Source organism: Ambystoma mexicanum, chromosome 4p (genome assembly GCF_040938575.1).
Source record: "Ambystoma mexicanum isolate Mex_15411 chromosome 4p, UKY_AmexF1_1, whole genome shotgun sequence".
In the NCBI taxonomy this organism is placed as follows: domain Eukaryota; kingdom Metazoa; phylum Chordata; class Amphibia; order Caudata; family Ambystomatidae; genus Ambystoma; species Ambystoma mexicanum.
In genome coordinates, this window is record NC_090927.1 from 823,203,548 (window position 1) to 823,226,237 (window position 22,690).

At 43.9% G+C, this 22,690-nt stretch overlaps 1 protein-coding gene across 4 annotated transcripts in view; it reads left to right on the forward strand.

Annotated features, from left to right (window-relative positions):
• The window catches only part of USP45 (ubiquitin specific peptidase 45), a 3,631,241-nt gene that overhangs the window by 73,839 nt on the left and 3,534,712 nt on the right, over positions 1–22,690 (forward strand). For all 4 annotated transcript variants that reach the window (XM_069606397.1, XM_069606399.1, XM_069606400.1 and 1 more), the window contains one exon: positions 1,014–1,183. In XM_069606397.1, the coding sequence (XP_069462498.1) occupies positions 1,014–1,183 (170 nt within the window). The remainder of the gene's footprint in view (positions 1–1,013; positions 1,184–22,690) is intronic.

Sequence of the window (22,690 nt, forward strand, 5' to 3'; positions counted from 1 at the left end):
TTACTTGCCTCTTCTTCAAGCCTTAGAGCGACCTCCACTAGGCAAAGGTCGCCCCCAGATCTTACCTCCTCCATCGGATAGTTGCACAGAATCCAATACATGCAAAAATGTTTAGCCCCAGCTGGCATCAGCTTCCTTTTAACTTGTCTCTGCTGCCTAGGCATTGATCGCTCCCAGGCTACACTACGATTCACAGTTTGCCGAGGCCTGGGAAGCTTCTCCTTTCTGCAAATGACAAGGGTGCTGATGCACACCTGGAGCTACCGTATACCAGGATCTCAATGCGCAGCAGAATATCCTATGTTTGACACTACCATGACCCAGTGGCTTTTCCTCTTCTGAGCTAAGTACAGCATCAGCACATGCCTCGCCACTAGGGAAGGAGTATTGAGGAAGACGCTTACCTGGCTGGCTTTAAGGCTGTACATCCTCAGTATTTCCCCCATGGCTGCACAGTTAGAAAATATGTAGCCATCATGGTGAACAGCTGGCCAGGCCCCCGCATGAGTGGCATTCTTATGGCTGGTGATGGACTAGGCAACCTGGGGGGATCTTCAGATTACCTCACCTGGCCCTCATGCTCACCCCCAGCCCCATCTCTCAGCCTAAAACAACAGAATGTATCCCATTGGTAACCAATGCAATATTGTGTTCAAATTCCTTCTTCTTGAGTTTATATCCATCCATGGGATAGCCATCCCGACAATCTTATGGAATCTATCTTCCAAAACCCACCCCTTTCTTCTCTCGAAACTCTCAAACTTTCCTCAACCATGCACGGTTGCTGTCCCCCCCCATTTGCTTAATCACCCTTCTTGAATACCATCCCTGAAACTTCCCACTCCTTGAAATCAAAGGAGGGTGAGCCATCATCTTCAAGCGCTGTCATCCCCCACCATCGTCTACACTGGGCTGCATATCTGCATATATCTGTTAATATTGTAATTACTAAGATGTATATCATTCTATATTTCAGTGGCCCTATTTACTGTTGTTGCTTGTGTTTTTTTAAGGATTAACCTGCCAGCATGTTGGCCATGCAGTGGATGTAAATCGAGTCAAGCGGTCAGTTGCACAGAATGTTTGGTCCATATGCTCTGACTGTTTAAGGGAGAGAAGAATGAACGATGGAGAACCAGTTTCCCCAAGTGATATTTGGTTGTGTCTTAAGTGTGGTCATCAGGTACGTTATTTATTTTATTTTTACATGTATAAAGCACTCTAAACCCTGAGGCACCTAGGTGCTGTTTGCAAAATGAGAGAAGGGGGGAAGATGGGGGGGAAAGGGGTATGAAGGACAGGAGAGAGGGCGTAACAGTCATAGGCAAAAAAGTCTAGTATAGAGGTTAGTTGAAATGCCTAGTTTTTAGTGGTCTTCTGAAGGGCCAATAAAACGATTCAGCGCGTAATGCCAGTGGCAGTGAGTTCCAGAAGGTGGTGGTGGTGACAGGGAAGCTGGAGCCTCCTGCTCTGCTGCGTTTGCGTTTGTATCTCGGTACTGTGAGGCAATGGCAGTAGGTGGAGCATGCCGGCAATGAGTATTTCTGATGGATGTTTGTTCATCGGACATACTTTTTCGTTTGTAGTTAACTCCGGTGTAGGTGTGCACTGGTTTTGTTGGGTCTCGCCATTAATTTCCTAAGGAAAAATGTTACTACGTGTTCAACTGGAATTCACCACTAGTGCCTGCCCATACCTTTTAGTTTTTGTTTCTCTCTTTACACTACCAAGGGCAAAGGCACACACTTTGTATCGCAACGCCAACATGTCGTATGATGATATTTCGAAAACTACAGATAAACATGCACAGACAATGGGCTTTTCGACAGAGGAATCAGAAGCAATTCTCAATCTAATAAAAGATACAAGTACCAGTTCAACAAATACTGATCCAAATAAGAAAATTAAACAACTAGAATATCTGATCAGGAAAGAGATCAACCGTAAATTGCATGCTACTATATTAACAAAATACTACAGATCACAACCTATCCCTAGAGGATTACGAATTACTATACTTCAACCCTTTGCAAGGAAAACAAATAATTTGTTCGAAAATTGGAGAGTATCCTCAATAAGTGCTCACTAGATTTGATTCTCCTGACAATACAAAAATTGGCTAACGAGTTGAAAGTATTAACAACTGACATTGAGATAATCAAAACAGATTTGAGTAAATGCCTAAGTGGGTAAGACATGATAACCATGTTAGATGACATTAATGGACAATTGGAACAATACAAATCAGAATTGGAGAACAAAATAATTTGCAAATACAAGAGGGATACCTACGACTAGCATGATGAGGTGTATACATGGATGGAAAAATACAGGCACTCTGGCCAATCACAACAAACCAAAAGCTCCTCTGATCAATCAAGTACCGATTCCCAACCACGTCCTAGCACATCGAGAATTCCAACTCCCTCAAACAATGATGAACAGACAACCACCACAGAGAACTCTGCAACAGGAGATGAAAGACCACTTAGGCAGCCTTTTTTACACAAGGACAAAAGAAGAAAAGAACCCGGAGGGGTGACAGGAAAAGGAAGCACAGAGAAACTACCGAACAGGTATCCAAGCAGGAAGATCTAATTATCACTATATCTAATTGTCATTTTAGTATGGCAGAGAGAAACATCTTACAGAAAGGACTTAGCTTTGTACCAACATTCAGCACTAGTTTGTTTAACACCAAAATAGAACTCTTCAAGTTCATTCGCAAGATCAAACTGAAGGCATACTTTGCAGACGTGGTCATTCCAGATACAGAGACAGTTAACAAATATCTGGAACTGAAACCCAAAAGTCAATTTATACCACCGTTACCACATGGAACAATTGATATCTTCCACAAAGCAATTCTGAGAGACCTGAAGAAAATTTCATTCAAAACTCCAAGATTTCGCAATCTGAAAAAAAGCAAACTATCTATAATCAGAAATCTATATGAGGATGAGACCATCACTATCCGCCCGGCAGACAAAGGCGGGGCATTAGTAGTAATGAACACTGATGATTACAGAGAAAAATGATTAAGACAGCTGAATGACATAAAAGTATACAAAAAATTATCATGTAATCCAATTAGAGAAATTTCAGAAGAGTTGAAAACGATGTTAGAGATGGCTGAAGAAAATGAATGGATAAGCGATAAAACTAAAACCTTTCTGACACAGAGCTTTCCAAAAACACCACATATGCACATGCTTCCTAAAATCCATAAGACACTACTTAAACCACCTGGACGTCCAATAGTGGCTGCCACTCAAAGCATTCTTCAACCACCTGGTATCTACATAGATACCATTTTGCAACCTATTATACAGAAACACCCCACTTACATCAAAGATACAACAGACTTCCTCAACAGACTTGCACAGATTGAACTTAATGAACATGACCTCTTAGTAACTATTGATGTCAAAAGCTTGTACACTTCAATTAAACCCCATCTGGGACAGCAGGCAGTGGAATGGTTGCTGTTCCAAGGAGAAGAGGTTGGTGCCTCAAAAGAATGGATCATGATGCTATTGGAATTTATGGCAAAGAAAGCCTACGTTCAATGTGAAAAACAGTTTTACTCACAGATACGTGGAACGACAACAGGGGCAACAATGGCACCTGCATATGCGAACTCATTCATGCTGAAGTTTGAAAACGGCCACATCATCAAACATACTGTATGGCAAAGGTACATTAAACATTGGGGGAGATGCATAGATGATATCATTTTGATCTGGAATGATAAACAAGAGAGTCTCAACTTAATTTTGGCATATATTAATTCAGTTGATTCTAGATTGGACATCCCAGTATACATTTTCTGGATGTCCTGGTGACCCCTAAAGTGCCTACATTCAACACCAACGTATATCATAAACCCAGGGATTAAAAATAACCTCTTACATAGAATGAGTTTTCATCCTCCTGCAACAATAAAGAGCTTACTATATAGCCAATTGCTTCGGATTAAAAGAATCATCAATACAGACTGTCAATACGAACAGGAGAAAGCAATAATGCTGAACAAATTCAAGCAACGGGGATGCAAAGAAGATGAAGTATTAGTTGCTTCAGAAAAAGTAAGGTCACACGAGAGATCTGATTTGCTGGCTACCAAAACCAGAACCGCCACAGAAAACCCACTAGTACATGCGAGTAGATACAGTATACATTCGCCTAAGATCAAGAGAGTCATACTTAAGCATTGGCCTATATTGACCTGTCACGACAAGTTCCAAAATTTATTTGAAGAAAAAACGGTCTTTGCCAACCAAAGGAGCAGTAATCTTAGAGATTTACTTGACAAGACTAAACCAAAGAAAAACACAAGCTTCATTTAAAAAAACAAGGAACTTTTCCCTGCATGACATGCAGTAATTGCAATAATAACACCAAGGGTAATACTGTGACGCATCCCAGAACTGGAGAAAAGATAAGAATTAAGAGCTATTCAATTTGCATGAGAGAAAAAGTGTTATACTGAATTAAGTGCCCTTGTGGCTTGTTGTACATTGGACAGAAAAGCAGGCAAGCACGAGTCAGATGGAATGAGCACAAATCAAACATCAGAACTAAAAATCAACATTCTCCAGTTGCTAGACATTTCAATCAAGCAAACCATCAATGTGTGTTCAAATTTTGGAAGTTAATGATGTATCAAACAGTGGAATCAGTGTATCCAAGAAACTACAACAACGTGAAGCATATTGGATAGAGAGACTAGACACAGTCTCTCCTCATGGATTGAATGAAGAATTGGATTTGTATTGTTACATCTAATTAACTATGTGAAATCAGACCTAAGTAAAAGAAACAGACAAAGTGTAACGTGCCGGGAGGGAATGATTATGGACTTTAAAAGCACTGATTAGAAAAAGTCTACAACATATAGGTTTAGCATTTTATGATACTTTACGTCGTTTTTTGTAATTGGTAACAGCTATTTCTTTAGCATATGTGAACATAACTCATTTCCTTTTTGTTTTCGAGCACTGCAGGGGTCTAGTCGTTAGCTAATATTGTAGTTGATTACTCAGCACTAACAAGCTAATGAATACGGTTAATTTTACAAGCTCTGAGGTAAGCATGACTAGACACTTTGTATTGGGGTCAGCTATGTTTATTTCGAGTGATAATCAACATTTTTGTAGATCTATTTCCTTATAAATGAGTCCTTATAGATTGGATGCAGACTTTTAGACATACATTAATAGTACTGGTCTACATGTAAATTCATGCACATCCAAACTCAGTACAATCTTATTTACATTCCCACCATGGTAAACGCAATTACTTTTTTCCTTTTTACTAACCGCACATAATCATCTAACTGCGGTTTCACAGCGCCATTCTGCAGCGTTGTTGGAACTTCAAAACAATCAGCTTTAACGCCAGTAATGGCATTCAGGTTGTCCAGGCAACCAGGAACATTAAGCACTGTCGCATCATTACGTCCACGCACGTGACGCTGTGTATATCGGTGTTACCTTGGTAACGCATCCCCTTTTTATTGGGAACCGCCGAAAACCTCTGCAACAGAACGTGCTGGGACGCGCTGTTCGTTGCAGTACAACCATTAAGGTAAGCGATCGTAGAGCAGTATGCTTTTGCTGCTTTACTAGAACTATTTTGCTAATTCAATTACCAAAACAGAGTCTTTAACAGCACGGGTCGTACGCTCATCACAACAGGCATGCCAGGAACATACTATTGACTACGATCCTACCGCGCCTCATATACTTACGTGACAAGATGGATTACCTCTCTTATAAGGTAGAAACATTAACCATCAGCATTCATTTATTGATTACACTCACGTTTATTACAGTTGCATAGTATACTGTAAACCATGACATACTAGAAAGAAGGTGTCTTTACATATTCTTGCAGAGATTGCAATCAGATGAGAATCCACGTGTAAATTGGATATGAGTAACTGGATCGCACTTTGGACTCCTTTAAGAAGGACTAAATAATTTTAGGTGGCCACATCCGGGAATGCCGCAAAAGCTCATCTAAATACAGGTACTGGCGCTATAATTCAGCATAAAGACTGTACAGTCAGGCATTATGGTTTGGTTTAGCCAAATGGCATGTACTAAGGTTTAATCTATGAGACTTAACATTCCAACAACTTATGATGATTGTGATTTTGATACTTGAGCACAATGTATGCAACAGTTTAATTTGATATACTCTTTTTTGACTAAAATAGGTACTTTTTGTTTGTTTTTTGTAAAATAGAATTCGCCCTGAAGAAGGACCGAGAGTCTGGTCCGAAATGCATTGGTAATTTGCTTGAATTCTGCTTCCTCACTCTAAGATGAACTTTTAATATTAAAATGATCAATATAAGCACAAAGGATTTTGTTAGTCTACTCATTCAACCAGGAAAAATGGCAACCTATGGACTATCCTTTCAACAGTGAATGAACAAGATTTAATTTTGCAGTAGTCTTTACTACACCATTGTCGACCCAAGGTCTGATGGATGTTTGTTCATCGGACATGCTTTTTCGTTTGTAGTTAACTCCGGTGTAAGTGTACACTGGTTTTGTTGGGTCTCACCATTCATTTCCTAAGGAAAAATTTAACTACGTGTTCAACTGGAATTAACCAGCAGTGTCCGCCCATACCTTTCGTTATTATTTCAGTGTTATCGTCATTAAGGTAGAGCTGATGGGATGCCATCCAAGCTTGTATTGTTTCATAGATGCAGTTTGAGTGTAGAGGTGTCTTGTAAATAGTTGCCGTAGAGGGGGAGAAGGATTTGTGTGTCATCTGCGTAGTTAGTGTGTGAGATGTTGAGGGAATACAAGTGGTCAAAGAGGGGTTGTTTATAAATGTTATAGGGAGTGGGTGAGACACAAGACCCTTGTGGAACGCCACAGGAGAATGGAGTTGGGTGGGTGATGGAATCGCTGGCGAAGACACGGGTGGTTCTGCCAGTGAGAAAACAGGCGATCCAGTTGGTGGCTTCAGTGCAAAAGTTGGCGACACTGGTGAGTTGGTGGCAGAGGGTTTCGTAGTCGACAAGGTCAAAGGCAGCAGAGAGGTCAAGTAATAGAAGGAGGGCAGATTTGCCAGTGTCTCGGATGCCATCAATTTTGTTTTTTTAGGTTCAGCAGAGCGTATTCTGTGCCGTAACCCAGGAAGAAGCCAGATTGACGTTGGCTGAGGAGTTTGTGCTTCTCAAGATTGTATTTGGAGATATGCAGTGCGGTCCAGGATTTTGGAAAGGGATGGTGCTGAAGGAGTGGTAGTTGGAGGGGATGGCAGGGTCAAGCAATCAAGCAATGGTTTTTTAAGAAGGGGAGAGATCCACTCTTATTTGAGACTGGCAGGGGCTGAGCAGGAGGTGAAAGAAGAGTTGATGATGGCAGTGGTGATGGGTGGGAAGGTTTCTGCACAGTCTTTCATTATGGGGGCTGGGCAAATTTCCCCTTTACATCATGATGGTTTGAGGCTTTTAATTATTTGGGTGGTTTCAGATTTGGTGATTGCTTGGAACACGAATCAGGGGAAGGAGGGAGGGAGGGATGGGGGATTGTTGTGAGATGTTGGATAATTGAGGTTTGGGGCAAATTGAGGCATATTTCTTTTGGATTTTTTCCTGGAGAAGACTGATTTTGTTTGAGAGCACCTTGTATGTTCTGACAACACGTGTCATCTGTCGAGACCCGCAGGGTGAAGTTGGGGGTCCAAGATCGCGTAGTATGGCGAATAGCCTGCGGGTGTCAGTAGTAGTGTTAGAGATTCTGCCGTTGCAGACTGTGGCTTGGCTTCGTGGATGGCGAACTTGTATTCTTTGGAGATGGTGAGGAAGTGGGCTTTGTATATGATGTGGAGGGAGATGGTCAGAAGGGGTTTTGTTGTATTCTGATTCTATGGCTCGCTTTTTGGTGCAAATGGTCTGAAGGAACTGAGAAAACCAGGTGCTTTTGTGGGACGATGGTTTGGCTTTGTGCAGTTTTAAGGGGGCAGGTTTGTCTACAGCTTGGGTGGTGGTGTTGATGTACTGTTCCAATGAGTGAGGTGGAGTTGCTAATGTAAGTATTGGTAGGGGGAGGGGGGGTTAGTAGTTAGCAGAGGGAGTAGGCAGTGTTTGGTAAGGTTACGGATGCAGCGCAAGAACTCTGGGGTTAGGGCAGTAGGGGTGTTGGCAGGCTGTTTGATGGTGGGGATGGCGAAGGTAATAATGTGATGGTCAGACCAGAGGCAAGAGGTGTTGGGAATGACAATGGTGTTGCAGTGGTAGTCGACAAGCCAGTCAAGTGTGCGTCCAAGGATGTGGGATGGCCCAGAAGCGCTTTGAATGCAATTCAAGGAATCGTGGGCGTTGGTGAGGGAATCTGTGTCTTTGTCCGAGGCTTCATTAAAGCCTAAATTGAAATTGATTATGAGGAGAAGTTTGGAGCATGGTTTAAGGTCTGAGAAGAGAAGCTGCGCGATTTCATCCTTGAAAGAGTGGTTGGGCCTAAGGGGACAGTATATGATGTGGAGGGAGATGGTGATAGTAGGGTAGAGGGAGAGTTTGGTTGTGAGGATATCACATGTAGGTGAAGGGTTAGTGGTAAACATTGTGGTGGATAGGGTGTTTTTGAAGATGAGTGTGACGCAACTCTTCTATTGGCAGGTCCTTCACTCCGGAGGATGGAGTATCCTCAGGGGATGGCGATGGAAAGGACCGAGTCGGCGGTAGCGTGTAGCCAGGTTTCTGAGATGGGAAGGAAATCAAGGTCATTCGCATTGATGAGGTCATGTATATCGGTTGCGTGTGCTGACATTGAAGATGGCACAGTTGAGGGGAGTAGAAGGATAGCTGGAGGAGGCCCTGGAGGTGGGTGTGGAACAGGCTGGAGGAGGGAGATATGAGGAGGGGGGGAATGGCACCAAAAATCGAGTTTGTGACCGTGGGCACAGATGAGGGAGCTCAAGTGCTTGTATGGAGGTGTGTTTTACTGGTAGAGGGGGAAGGCGACAAGGAGGCAGGGAGCAATGGTGTGTATGTGCGGGCTAGTGCTACCCAGTCAACAATACAGCGTAATGAAGACAAGAATTGGCAAAGCAAACCGTTTGGGCTTTCATGTTGGCATCAGAGAGACATTTTTCAGGCTTTGCCCTGATGGTACTATCTGGCCATAAAATGGCAACAGCTGGCAAATTCTGTTAGCACCTGGGTATATTATGACAGTGCCTGGCACATGCCTACCTAATGCCTATACATGAGACAAAACAGTTGCTTGGTATTAACAGAAATTCTGTGCAATTAACAGCTGGATGCAAGACCACAGAGATATTGATTATAAATCAAGTGCCTGAAGGTAAACTCCGTTTAGAAATGTTTATTAAACCAGGATCAGGTCTATAATTGCAAATAGGCCATTATTGTACAGAAGACTGCATAGAAATAACACAGGAGTCCTGTTAAAAGCACAGAGCTAGCTCAGAGAGGTCTGGGGTAAAGGGTGTTTTACATGGAGAGGGGTAGAAAGTGGTTGAGAATGGTCATAGGAACTAGAATGGCCATGAGTGTTCAATGAGAGGATAAGTATCCAAACATTATCCACAGCATATGCAACCCCCGCCCCACTGCCCTCCTTTACACCCCATGCCTCTCTTATACTCCCTTCCGATGCCAATAGTTGTGGTTTATAGGCAGCAATTGAATCGCTTCTTAATTCCTATATTTTGATTCCAGAGCTCTCAAGTTTCAAATGCCCACTGTGAAGGTTCAGCAATGAGAGGCAGACACAAAGTTGTAATGTTCTCAACTTTAGCTTATTTATTAAAATAAAATGGTTTTGAAAAAGCCCTATCTTGCCCTAACCAAAGGAAAATATCCCTACCTATAAAACTAAAGTACAGTGACTTGTGTCCAGAACACAGCTGACCCTCACACTATTCCACAAAATCAAAAGATACAATAGAATTTCTGTTTTCACTTCAACCAAATTATGCAAAATCATATACATATACAATTTCAACAAACCAATCGTTGTGTACAGGGTTTAGCTTCCCTTTCCCTGTACTGTTTTTCAGGGTGAAGTGTTTTAAATACTCTGTTTCGGCTAACCGAGGAACATGTTCTCTCAGTGAGCTCCGGTGCCCGCGTCCTTTACGAGGCCCTTTACCCCCTTCATAGGAAGCCATTATACATTCTGGGCGAAGTTATGTAAACTGGAGCATATGGAGAACTCCCCTGCAAAGGAGGAATCGTAAACTATCTGCTCGGCGACGAAATAAAAGAAAAGAAAAATCAGAGCCGAGTTGAACCAAGATGGTGGGCGGACCGTTAGAGGAGCTCTGAATCAACACATTGCGCGTATGACCCATAGCTCTCAACCATTTGTCTCGCAATGGCGGGTGAAATCACCCGATTTTGTTTTTGGCGGGTGAGACGCCCATTGGAATGAATGGGCGTGCAGGAGGCTTGACGGGTGAGTCAGCCTTTGCAAGGCGGGTGACACCCGCAAAAAGCGGGTGAGTTGAGAGCTATGTATGACCCCCGGGAGGAATGAACACAGCAGCAGCAGTCCTCATGACCCCCGGTAAGCCTCCCTACAGCGCGAGCGGTCAAGCAGTGATGCGAGGAGAGAGGCTGCAAGCGAGAAGGGCCTGAGGCACCGCCACAGCAGCCTATAAAAGGAGAAGCTTGTAGGGTCCCGGTGGGTGGATAAAGCAGACGGGTCGGAGGAAGGGCGTAGGAGCGAGAACAATAGAAAGGATTGGGAGTCCGTAATGTACACAGCACGGTGAGCGGAGGGAGTGAGCAGCCGCATACCGGAGCCACAACGAAATGAGCAGCAGGCAGCATCTTGGACCCACGTGGCTCACGGCTCCCAGGCAGCAGTAACAGCCGTAGCTCGTGGAGATCCAAAATAGTGAGGGGGGGAAGTAATCTGAAATATCACCTAAGCAATCTGAAGCACACCAAAGAAGAAAAGCAGGTGCACATCCCCCACATTGGTAAACACCGTCCTGAAAATTTTGGGACATACTCCCAGAGTACCTTTAACCGGAAATGCTCAACACTAAATACCTCCTAGGAATAAAATAGAAGCAGAAAGCGAAGGTAAGGCTCAGACAGAGAACTGTTAGGACTTGGTGTAATCGAAAGAACCCTGCACTAGATCCTCATCCGGGGGTGAAATTGAGTAGGAGAGGTAGTGGAGCAGCCTGAAGCAACGGCAGAGAAGACTGTGAGAGGGGAGAGAAGTAGAATAGAAACATCTGCAAAAAGAGGACAGGTGAGGTGACAAGAACAGTTGGATAGAAAGGCAAAGAATGCAGACAGGCAAACTGAAAGGCCCTCTTTCAGGGAATATAAAAGCTATGATGCAGAGCCAGGACCCCGCAAAGAAACAAGTACAGACCGCAGCACAAATACATTTGACGGTAAGCTCCGACAGGATTGCAGAAATCGAAGACCCTCCCACAAGACGCTCGGTCCTACAGGACATGGTGGCTGAAATAAAAAAAGAAGTTAAGACTGTGCCATTAACCTCCCCAAATCCATTACAGCATTGAATAAGCAAGTGTCAGCAATCGAACACAGAGTGGAAGAAATGGAGATGATGTTATGCGAACAAGGATATGAGCAAGGAGATCTAGCTAAACTAATGGGTGCAGTGGAACAGCAAATGGATTGGGTAGTGGCCAGACAGGAGGATAGTGAAAATAGATCACAAAGGAATAACATCTAACTTGGAGGCATACCAATGTCAGTCCTGGAAACTGAGCTACATGATTATGTCCAAACACTGTTTCAACAGGTTTTGGGTGACTCAGATGGTGAACCAATACTGCTGGACAGGACGCATAGGATATATAATACATATCAACAGAAGAACAACCTGACTCCTGATGTGATCACGAGAGTGCACTTTTTCCGAGTGAGCAGATGATGAGAGCGACGAGGGAATCGGACTCTATCAGATTCCGGGACTCACGTATTACATTCTATCAGGACATGGCGCAAGCTACATTCCAGAGACAGAAGAGGCTCTGTGGGTGACAAGTTGACTACAAGAGAAAGGAATCCGATATAGATGGACCTTTCCCTGCGGGCTACGTTTCGGATAGCATGACAAGGCATATCATATAGTAGAGGAGGATGAGATGATGGACTTGATGTGTAGGGATGAGTCCTCACGTCCAACAGCCTCTACTCCAGAGAAAGACCTAGATCAACGTACAGGACATGCAAACAAGAAAGAAGGGTTGCGACAGGGGCGCCCTTACCCAAAAGGGAGGGGAAGTGGTCCAAGACATGAGGATGATACCTGAAAGAACGTCAAAAGCGGGCTTGTGAATACACTTACGTAAGATGGAACACTTATTCCTAGGCGGGAGGAGCAGAAGGGTATTGATCTTGTCCGGAGGAGAGGGAGAAGGAAATGTGGGGTACACTACAGGAAGGAAGGGTGGGGTCGGATAGGAACCCTGTTGGTCTATACTCATGGACCATGTGTTTGAAAGTTTGGAAGTGCATGGGAAGCACGAGTTGGGGATGTTGAGGGGGATTATGTTAAATTATCTAGATTATCTAGGGGGAGTAAGGGGAAACGACATGGCTCAGAACACACTAAGAACCGAGTGGAACGGTAATGGACAAACTCGAGATGGAGACAGACACATAATTCGATATGGTTGACATAGGGTCTAAACTCACTGATGAAAGGTCGATCCATCTTAAAGCGGCTAAGAGACCTACAAGCATCAGCAGTATTCCTACAAGAGACCCCATCTATTACCCATAGACGTGAAAAGAATGGCACACTGGCCGTTCCCCAATCACTATTTTGCAACAAGCGGGACCAAAACCAGGGTGGTGGCAATCCTGCTGGGAGCTTCACTGATATTTAAGGAACAATTTTGTTATAAAGATCCAGAGGGGAGATATTTGGTTCTGAATGGCATGTTGGGACCACAGACATTCACCCCGATAGCATTGTATGGCCCAAATGACAAGCAGGACGTCTTCTTGAATGCAGTGTTGCAGAAAATAGGCAGTTGGTGTGAGGGTCAGGTAATAATCAGAGGGGCTTTCAATTGCGTTATGGACCCTAATTTGGACAAGAAGCTACCCCCCTACTAACAACGACCACAGAAAACGACAGGCCCTAGGACCATTTTTTCAGGATCTGAACCTAATAGAAACTTGGAAATTCTTTCATGATACTGACAGGGAGTAGACACACTATTCAGCGGGCTACTCAAGGATAGATATGGTCTTAGTTTCAGGTACATTGTTCCCCCAAGTAATATCCATAAAGATTGGAATAAAGTATCTCCCGGACCATGCCCCATGAATTGCGCAAATTGAGGTACAGGCAGATGGTAAAGTGGGCAAGAAACAATGCTAATTCTAAAGGATATTTCTTTTAGAGCTCACATGGAAAAAGTGATAACTACTTATTTCACTGAGAAATGATACTGGTGAAGTAGATTTGCGGGTGGTATGGGATGCTGGGAAAGCAGTGTTGTGGATGGGGAGGGGAGTTTATCTCACAGGCTGCCTCTTATGTTAAAGGGAGAGAAGTAGTCTGAATCCAACTGGAAAAAGAGATACAAATGGCAGAAACGTAGCACAAGATCAAACAATCGCAAATGTCATTACGAACCCTACGAAAACTGAGGTCCCAAATGGAAGCACATATAGCGGAACGCTCGCCACAGACCTTGTTGAACACTAAGCAGATATACTATACCCAGGGGAGCAAGGCTAATCGACTACTGGCAACAAAGCTGCGGAAGGTTAAAATCCGTAATTACATCACACACCTACAAGATGAAGAGGGAAAGTTACAAGTGGCGAAGTAGGATAAAGTGATGATCCTGGAAAGTTTCCACCCGTCCCGGTTAAAATGGGAGGAGTTGGACCCACTCCTCCAAACAACCTATATTGGGAATGCAGATCTGCCATGCCTGACTGAAGAGGAAAGGGAGAACTTAGATAAGCCTGTTACGACGGAGGAGGTTAATGAGTTGATAACTAGTCTACCCGCCAACAAAACATCAGGGCCAGATGGATTTGGAAACGGGTACTATAAAACCTTTCAAACACAACTACTGTCATCCATACCACGTCTATTAAATAGGATTAGAGAGGAAGGAATGGTAACGGAGCACATGGGTAAATCCATCACTGTATTAACCCCCAAGTCAGGGAAGGATAAAACTGAATGCGCCAATTACCGCCCAATTTCCTTATTGAATAGAATAGCGATGCTAAAATTTACGTGAAGATCTTGGCAGGGAGACTAGCAAGAATATTACAGAGGATTATACATGGAGACCAGGCAGGATTTATAATGGTGAGACATACACAAGACAATATAAGGAGGGCTATAGATTTGATAGATCTAGGCACAAGAACAACAGAAATTCTCTATAGCAGCATTGGATGCGAGATGAGCATTCGATTGCCTGGATTGGGCGGTTTCTACAACGGGTGCTGGGAAAATTTGGGTGTGGACCTGCATTTAGGCGAATGCTACTAGCCAACTTCCACTGCCATCGACAAGGTTCATGGTGAATTGGAAACTAACAGAACAGGTTAGGATCCAGAGGAGGACGCGACAGGGCTGCCCAGTATCGCCTCTAATCTTCGCTATGGCTATGGAACCGTTTGCAGCCACGATAAGGCACGACCAGGACATTTTGGGACTAGAAACTAAAGCGGTGCCGCATAAACTAGCCCTCTGTGCGGACGATATCTTACTCTTTTTGAGCAATACAAAGCAAACCCTGCCGAGAGTAATGACTAGACTACAGGAATTTGCTGAGGTCTCAGGGTTTAAGATCAATTTCAATAAATCCTAGGCCCTCAACATATCTGGTAGCCAGAGTGAAATTCGGGAGTTGAATATGGGTCACCCGCTAACCTGGAAAGATAAAGATATTGAATACTTGGGGAAATGGTAAATACACCGAATTATATGGGGAGAAATTCCCGCCCCTTTGGAAATGGTTGAGAGAGGACCTGCAGAGATGGGGCGAAAAGGCGCTCTCATGATTTGCCAGAATAGCTGCCGTTAAAATGACAATTCTACCTCGGTTGTTATACGTCACCAGTTCTCTCCCCATGAACATGCCCGCCAACAGGATTAAAACCTTACAAGAAGAGATACTCTCCTTCATATGGCACAAAAAGAAACTCTGGATTCAGAGATCAGTCCTCCTCCGACCATTATGGACTGGAGGATTGGGAGCCCCAGATGTGAAAAGATGCATTCTAGCTGCCCAACTCGCACCCACGTTGAGATGGGCGAACCAGGAATCACCCAAGGGTTGGAGTAAAATAGAACAAGGGGTAACTACCATCCCCCTGAGTGCCCTACAACCCTTGCGCACCGGGAATAGAATGGTAGTGGGCCCACTACCAAAGGCAACACGAGACTCACTCCAGAAATGGGACGTAGCACTGAAATGGGGGAAATTAACCCCGGGTCTAGGACCACGCAGCCCAATGTGCTATAATGCAGATTTCTCTCCGGGAATGGAGGTAGCCTACTGGGAAAGATGGGAGGGGCGGGACAGATGGAAATTAGAAGACTTTTATCTCGACGGCAACCCTCTGCTCTTTGAGGAATGTAAGAGAAAATTCCATATAGGGGCGGGAGAGGTATACATATACATTCAGATTAGACACTGGATCTCTCAAAGGGAGGTAAAGAGGGCCGGTACAAAAACACCATTGGGATTGGAGCTAAATATGCGTGACGGGGCAACAGCAAAGGGGATCTCTAGAATATACAGTCTGCTAGATAGAATGCACTATACAACCTGCCATATATGACCAAATGGGGGTAAAGACCTGGGGGGTCAACATCAAGGAGGAGGAATGGGCACAGATTTGGTAGAGGGCCCATAAATTGTCTAAATGCACGGCCATAAAGGAATCGGCATATAACATTTGTCACAGATGGTATCTGACCCGCCCATAGGCTGAATGCGATGAACAAGGATAATTCACCCCTTTGTTGGAGTCAGTGCAGGGGAAATAGGAACCCTGGGTCACATGTGGTGGGCATGCCCTATGGCCAAACTATATTGGAAAGAAATCTTGGCACACATCAAAAAGATTACAGGGGCACAAATACCTGAATAGGCAGCAGTGATACTCTTGGGGGCAAATGTGGAAGGGGCCTACGCAGCAACTGGGGTGACTGCAACACTCATCACACACCTACTGACAGCTGCCCGCATTACCCTGGCCCAGAACTGGAAAGCATTTAGAGGGCCCTATAGTTGCATGTTGGTGGGTAAAAACCTGGGGTGTATTAGCAATGGAGAAGGTGTGTGCTCTGAAAGCAGGGACATACCAGAAATCTCTGAAGACCTCGCTTCCCTTTTATGAATATGTCAGGGACAAAGAACACTACTTTGACAAACCTCAATTGCTTAAAAACATGAGTGTACTCTGAACCGAGGGGGGGAATGCTGTATATAACAATGACAATGGATCAGGTGTTTGCCAGACATAAGAGGTTCCGAGTCATGCTTACTTGTGTGTCATGACAGAGGGGGGTGGTATAGTAGTTATTTTCTTTCACTGTTGCTAATAATTGGAGAGCCGCATGTTGGACTCTCGGTTTTGTTACCAATACTACAAAAGGTCTCAGTGCATCAAAGATGGACACTCCTAAAGAAACTCTTGAAGTCAGGACTTGGATAAATGTTATAGCAAACAGTGCTTGAGCAAACATGTGTCTTGGCATGTTATGTGTTGTTTCCATACCGGGTGATCACGACTCCTGCAGGCGGAGGCGTCAATCCCGCCAGGTCTGACCTGGCGGGTTTAACACCGCCCGCCTGTAGGCGGACGAGGAAACACCGGCACCATCGCAAGATGGTTCTGGTGTTTCCATGATCCCCATTCCCATTGAGTCCTATGGGACTCAGTAGGAATGAAGATTTACACCATTCCGCCTCTGGAATTCAAGGGTCACCGGGGTTGTAATGCCCCGGTAATTCCGGGAATCACAGAGGCGGAATGGTAATACGAGTCCGGCGGTAACCAGGCAGTTTTACCGCCTCAGTTACCGCCAGACTCGTAATGAGGCCCATAGTCTTTTATAATTTTTAGGATGGCAAAGCAAAATGTTCACTTTCAACAGAAGGCTTGATATAATAAAGGTTCTTTACAACAAAACATTGGATTTCCTGGGGTACTCCCCTGCCAGGAACTCCTTAATTGAATAGATATCCTGGTTTACCCTCCTGCCAGAAATATCTCCCTTGTGGTCTTTATAGATCTCCCAGTGTACTTTCCTGCCAATTATCTCTTCCCAAAAAGGTTCACTACCTGATGTACCTCGTGTATCAGATGTGTCTGCAATGTTTGCTTTCCTCTTTAAAGTATCACACACTTAAACTCCTTCAATGGTTAGGTTTAGCTTGAGTAAAACTTGTTCCCAACATCCCCCACATCGGCATCTTGTACATGGGGTTTTGTTCAAGTTCTATTTATCAACTTCTTTCTACATGTAATTTGGCTCTTAGCAATGATTGTTTTTGATTTCCCCAAATTGACAATAGTACAACTTTTTGTCCTCTTGTTTCGTCTTCAAAGTCTTTTGGCTTTGGCAATGTGATTTCCAAGTTTCCCCAAATCGGCATCCCATATAAGCAGACTTGTACCACTTTTGCTCTTGTACTTTAAAACTACTTGGTCTGTATTCAATACCTTCACTTAATTGTCCAGGTGCCTGTCGGAACGCCCCAGGGTTACCACTTCGACTGGGCCAACTCACTGTTATTTCCTGGCTTCTCCCTCCAATCCGTAACACTTTGCAGCGGCTCAGTCTTGTGTTGGGAATGGCTTTGGTAGCCTGTCAAACCCTCTCCCGGCTCCTCTGCCCGCCCGTGTTTACTCGTCGGTAAGGTTGCTGCTGTTTAGTTTAACACTGCTGTGCACAACCTTTTTTGCGGCTGCTGGGGCCTTTTCTGTACTTCCCTGGAGCCCGTTAGTCTCTGTTGGGTCTCCCACCACTCCAATAGAATGTCACTCCATTTCATCGGAGTGACAAGTGGCAGTCCGGGAGCACCTCCTTCCTTCTGCCAGGTTCCCTCTCTGCGGCTCTGCTTCCTGCTCCTCAGCCCAATTCGTCTTCTTCTTCACCTTCTCCGATTTGCAGGCCTTTCTCTGATTTAAATGTCACACAAATGAGTAACGACTAGACTGCCCTTTACTCTTGGTATTACTGTTGTTCCTCATTGACTCTTTACTTGTCTTCCGCCCAGTACTTAAAGCTTTCTGGGAATTGGAGTCCAAAGGATTACCATAGTGTTTTAAGTTATTTTGTTGAACACTTTTATCTACATAACAATCATCATCAGATGTCAAATGAGTTTTAGAGGGTTTATGCACATGTGAAGGATGAATAAAGTTCTGCTTAAGATGTTTAACAGAAGTAGGTTTTAAGACCTTACAATTAAAGGGCTCCCAATAATGACTGCAAGCCATTACAAACTCTGGGATTAGTGTTTCTTCTTCAGTCAAGCGAAGAATACCACGTCCCTCCTGTCGGAGCCATCTCCTCTCCCGGCAGCCATCTCCTCCCATGTGATCCACCCTCGAGTACCAGCCCTAGGATCAGGAAGCGGCTGCCTTTCCCAGGCCAAGTGAGAGGAGACTTTAGGCTGGGGATTATTGAGGACTCCACAGGATTCATCACACCACGCCTGTGTCCAGTCTTGTTTTTTTCCACTTTGGATCCTGCAACATGTAGTTTTTTCCTTTCCATTTCAAATTTAGGAGAACTACACGTACCAGGATTCCAAGCAAAAACGGGACTGGATGGCCGCCTCACACCTCACATGTGGCAACAGAAAACTTAAGAGCTCTGTAATTCCGGCCTTCCTTTCACTTTAACATAGGTAAACATTTCAGCTCAGACTGTAATTTCATTGTTAAGAAACGTACTTCAAGGAAGCATTTGGAATTGCCTCCGTCTGCAAATTAATGGTTAGGATGGTGTGTTGTGATTGCCCCAAGCAATTTACCTCTCCAGAAAATAAAATACAAAGAGTCGCTGTAAGTATTTCAGGAGATGTAATGCAAAATGCAAGGCTATGACAGTTGGCCACTCAAAGAGAATTCGCAGAAAAATGTGGGCCTAGGCTTAGACAAACTAGAAATGGAGCTTGCAGAACACTCATTTGCATTAAACTATGAAAGACTCAAGGACATGGAGTATTTACCTTTTGAAAGCTGCCACAGTGCCAATGTCCCAGTCTGTACTGTAACAACACTGGTTACTAATGAAAAATTCTCTTTTGAAAATCAATATTGCAGATTTTCTTACCCATCGTACACAAGATGTTAGGACTAATAATATCCAAATATATTCCGGTAAGATATGAACAAGACCTTTTTAAATTTCATTGTATACAACTTATTTATTGTGAAACAAACAGCCACATTACTTGTTTGGTGGTGTCTCGGCGGTACTACCACTGAGATACTCCACGCATGCACACATACTACAATTACATTGCTGAGTCCATCCCATAAGCGATTTGTACCGAGGCATGGGTAACTACATTTTGGTTTTTATAAATGTATATCGAGCCCCTGAACAAGGGTGAGGCCCTTCTTGGCGTTAACCTGTGGGTTTCAGGAGAGGCGCACTGTAAGGAAGGCATGGGATCAAACAGTAAGACGGACACAAGTAATCACAGTTCAAGGGTGTTTATTGAACTTCAGTCGGGTTTCAAAAACGCCCATCTAATCCTAAATGTAAAGATGGGAGCAAGCTACGACCATCAAATAACAACGCAGTCCTAGTGGTGTCTTGTTAAAATAAAAGGGCCTATACTAATAAACCTATTGGCAATCCTTATTTCTAAATACAAATAGCGCGGGAAACAATGTAATACGAAAGAAAAGTGTTCAAGAAATGTTATGTCAGGATATTCAAGCCGTTGGCTTCCCTCCTCTGCGTTTTTTCTATGGGACAAGGCAGCACACTCAAATTTAGCACAGTCTCTGGCTTCTATAGCATGAGGATGCAGTTCAAATCTCAGTATCGGGGCCTTCTGAGCCAAAGTCTCTTGTCATTCAAAGTCTTACTTCAGAGGGCCTGATGCAACAAACAAACATTCAAAAGCTCCTTTCTTTTCAGAATTCTCATATACAACTTCTTGGGTGATTTTTGGTTCACCCCAGGTCCTTTAACACCAAGCTTTCAATTGATCTCCCTCCGCCAGGCTCGGACCAACCTGCTCTACTTTTTCCAAACTTTCTTTACTTCAGAAATGGAAGACTTTCTATTGTGCGCAGAATTGTGCTCAACCCGCCGCAGGACCACTTTGATTCACAATTACTCACTTTTCTTGATGTTCTCTCTTTCACTGTCACTTAGCCAACTCTCAGCAGATACCTTACAGAGACTTTTGATTGAGCACACACGCAGTGCTTGACCACTCTGTGAAAGGTATCGTATCTTGGTTTCAAAGTTAAATCACTCATCAGCAGTTTAACTTCACTTGTGTTTCTTATCACACACATTTTAACAATATTGGTTCCATCGCTCGCCATTCAATGTTGCTGCTTACAACATTGGCTTCAACACATACCGGTCTTGTATCGGGCTCCCCAACTCACCGGCTGTGTTGATTTGTAACTTTGAACTTGGAGCCAAAGACGGTACCTTGTTATTCTCCCGACCTTGATTACTGATGCAGGAGGGCCTCGAGTATCTCTGAGACACAATGCAGGATTTTTAAGCCTGGTTTCCTGGTCTTAAGCTTTCTATCTTCGAGGCCTCTGGAAAGTAACGGTTCCTTGTCGAAAAGGTCAAGGGAATTTCCCTCCTTGCGATCCCCTTCTGTTTTGCCATCTTTCCTCTTTTGTTAAACTGCCATCTTGGAACTGCTGTTTCCTTGTGTGTTTTGCCTCGCTCAGAGTGTGCTCTCGTGCGCTGCCTTTTAACCGCGTGGGGAAGTGTAATGGAAGTCGGGTGTGTGTGTTGATCAGTAATTGCCTGACCTTGCCTGACCATTGTTTTTGGACACGTCAAGTATACTGCTCGGATGTTAGTCTGCTTTCGCTCCTAGTGGGCTGTCAATGAGTAAGTATTTGTGTTGCAAAAAGGGGGTGGGCAGTAAAGTTCCTGTGAATCCTACTGGATAGGATGGGGTAAAGGTGTTACAGGGAAGTGAATACTGCGTCTCGCCATCCGGTGTCCCACTCCCTGAAGACCCCTCACCCAGATGATCCTCCCGCACTGATCCACCCCAGGAACTGGATCCAAAAGCGATGGCTGTGCCCTGACCACCTGGTTGACAGATCCCAGGGGACTAGTGGGTGAGACACCTTCTGGTTTCTCTCAGCACCCAAACATCACCCGTGATCAAGACATGTACAGTGAAGGGACATTGAGCAATCTGTATATGGGCTTTGGGATGGTGAATTTAATAGGCTTAATATTTGTACTTGTACAGTGGTTCCAAACTACTATGTATGTGTAAAGGGCCGGTTGGTACCCCAATGGGCATGCTCTTATTAGTAATATTGACATTTGATAGACATTCAGACAGAGAAAAGTTACAGTCTGTGTGGCAGTAACCGATTTAGTTTATCTACAATCATGCAGGATCAGAATTAATGTATAAAATGTGCACAATAAATATTTACAAGCAGACACATTTTCTTTTACCAACACCCATTAGATCACTTGGTTGTGAGGAGAAAGCGTAATAGCTCTTTGACCCTGTCTGGTTGTCTCCCCAAAGATGCAAACCAAGAGTATCTCTAGCACAAACTACAGCACGCTAAAGACATTTCTAATATGAACATGATTTACTATGTAATGTAATGTAATGTACTGTAATGTAAGTGGTCTTGTATAACACCTGTCTTCCACTACTGGTTGTCTCGCTGCTCTTGGCTCTGTAAGAAAAAAAGGGGATTCGGTCCAGTAGTGCAACAGTGGGAAAGGCAGCTATGAAGCCTGTGGTCTTGAGGAGTGCAGGTTGGAAGTACCAAGTTCCTCACTGCTAATATGCTTTCATTGGATTTGGCGAAGAAACTTGGGAGTATACATAGGGAGGAGCCCAAGATCTAATAGACTACAGGGCTTTGGGTATGGTTAGCTTGGTTAGTGTTTTCTCTCTCTCTCTCTCTTTTTCTTTCTGTTTCTCATTCTCTCTCTCTCTTTCTCTCTCTCTTTCTCTCTCTCTCTTTCCCTTTCTCTTTCTCTTTCTCTTTCTCTCTCTTTTTCTCATGTCTGTCTTTCTCTCTCTTGTCTCTTTCTCTCCCTTTCTTTCTTTTTTTCTCTATTTTTGTCTTTCTCTCTCTTTCTCTTGTCCGTCGTTCTCTCTCTCTTCCTCTCTTTCTCTCTTTCTCTACCCCCTCTCTCTTTATCTCTCCTTCTCTCTCTCTTTCTCTCTTTCTTTCTCTTTTTCTCTTTTTCTCTCTCTCTTGTCTGTCTTTCTTTGTCTTGTCTGTCTTTCTCTTTCTCTCTCTTGTCTGTCTTTCTCTCTTTCTCTCTCTCTCTTTCTCTCTTTCTTAAGTAGATACATTGTACCCGTTGGAACAAAACTAGCATCTGCAAGGTGGTAAAAGAGGGAAAGAGGTGGTGTGGACACTCCAACATTACCATAACCTGCTTAGGCTTATGGGAGGCAACAAGGTGATGTTCAGTGGAGGGCAGCTTGAAATTTGAGGGAC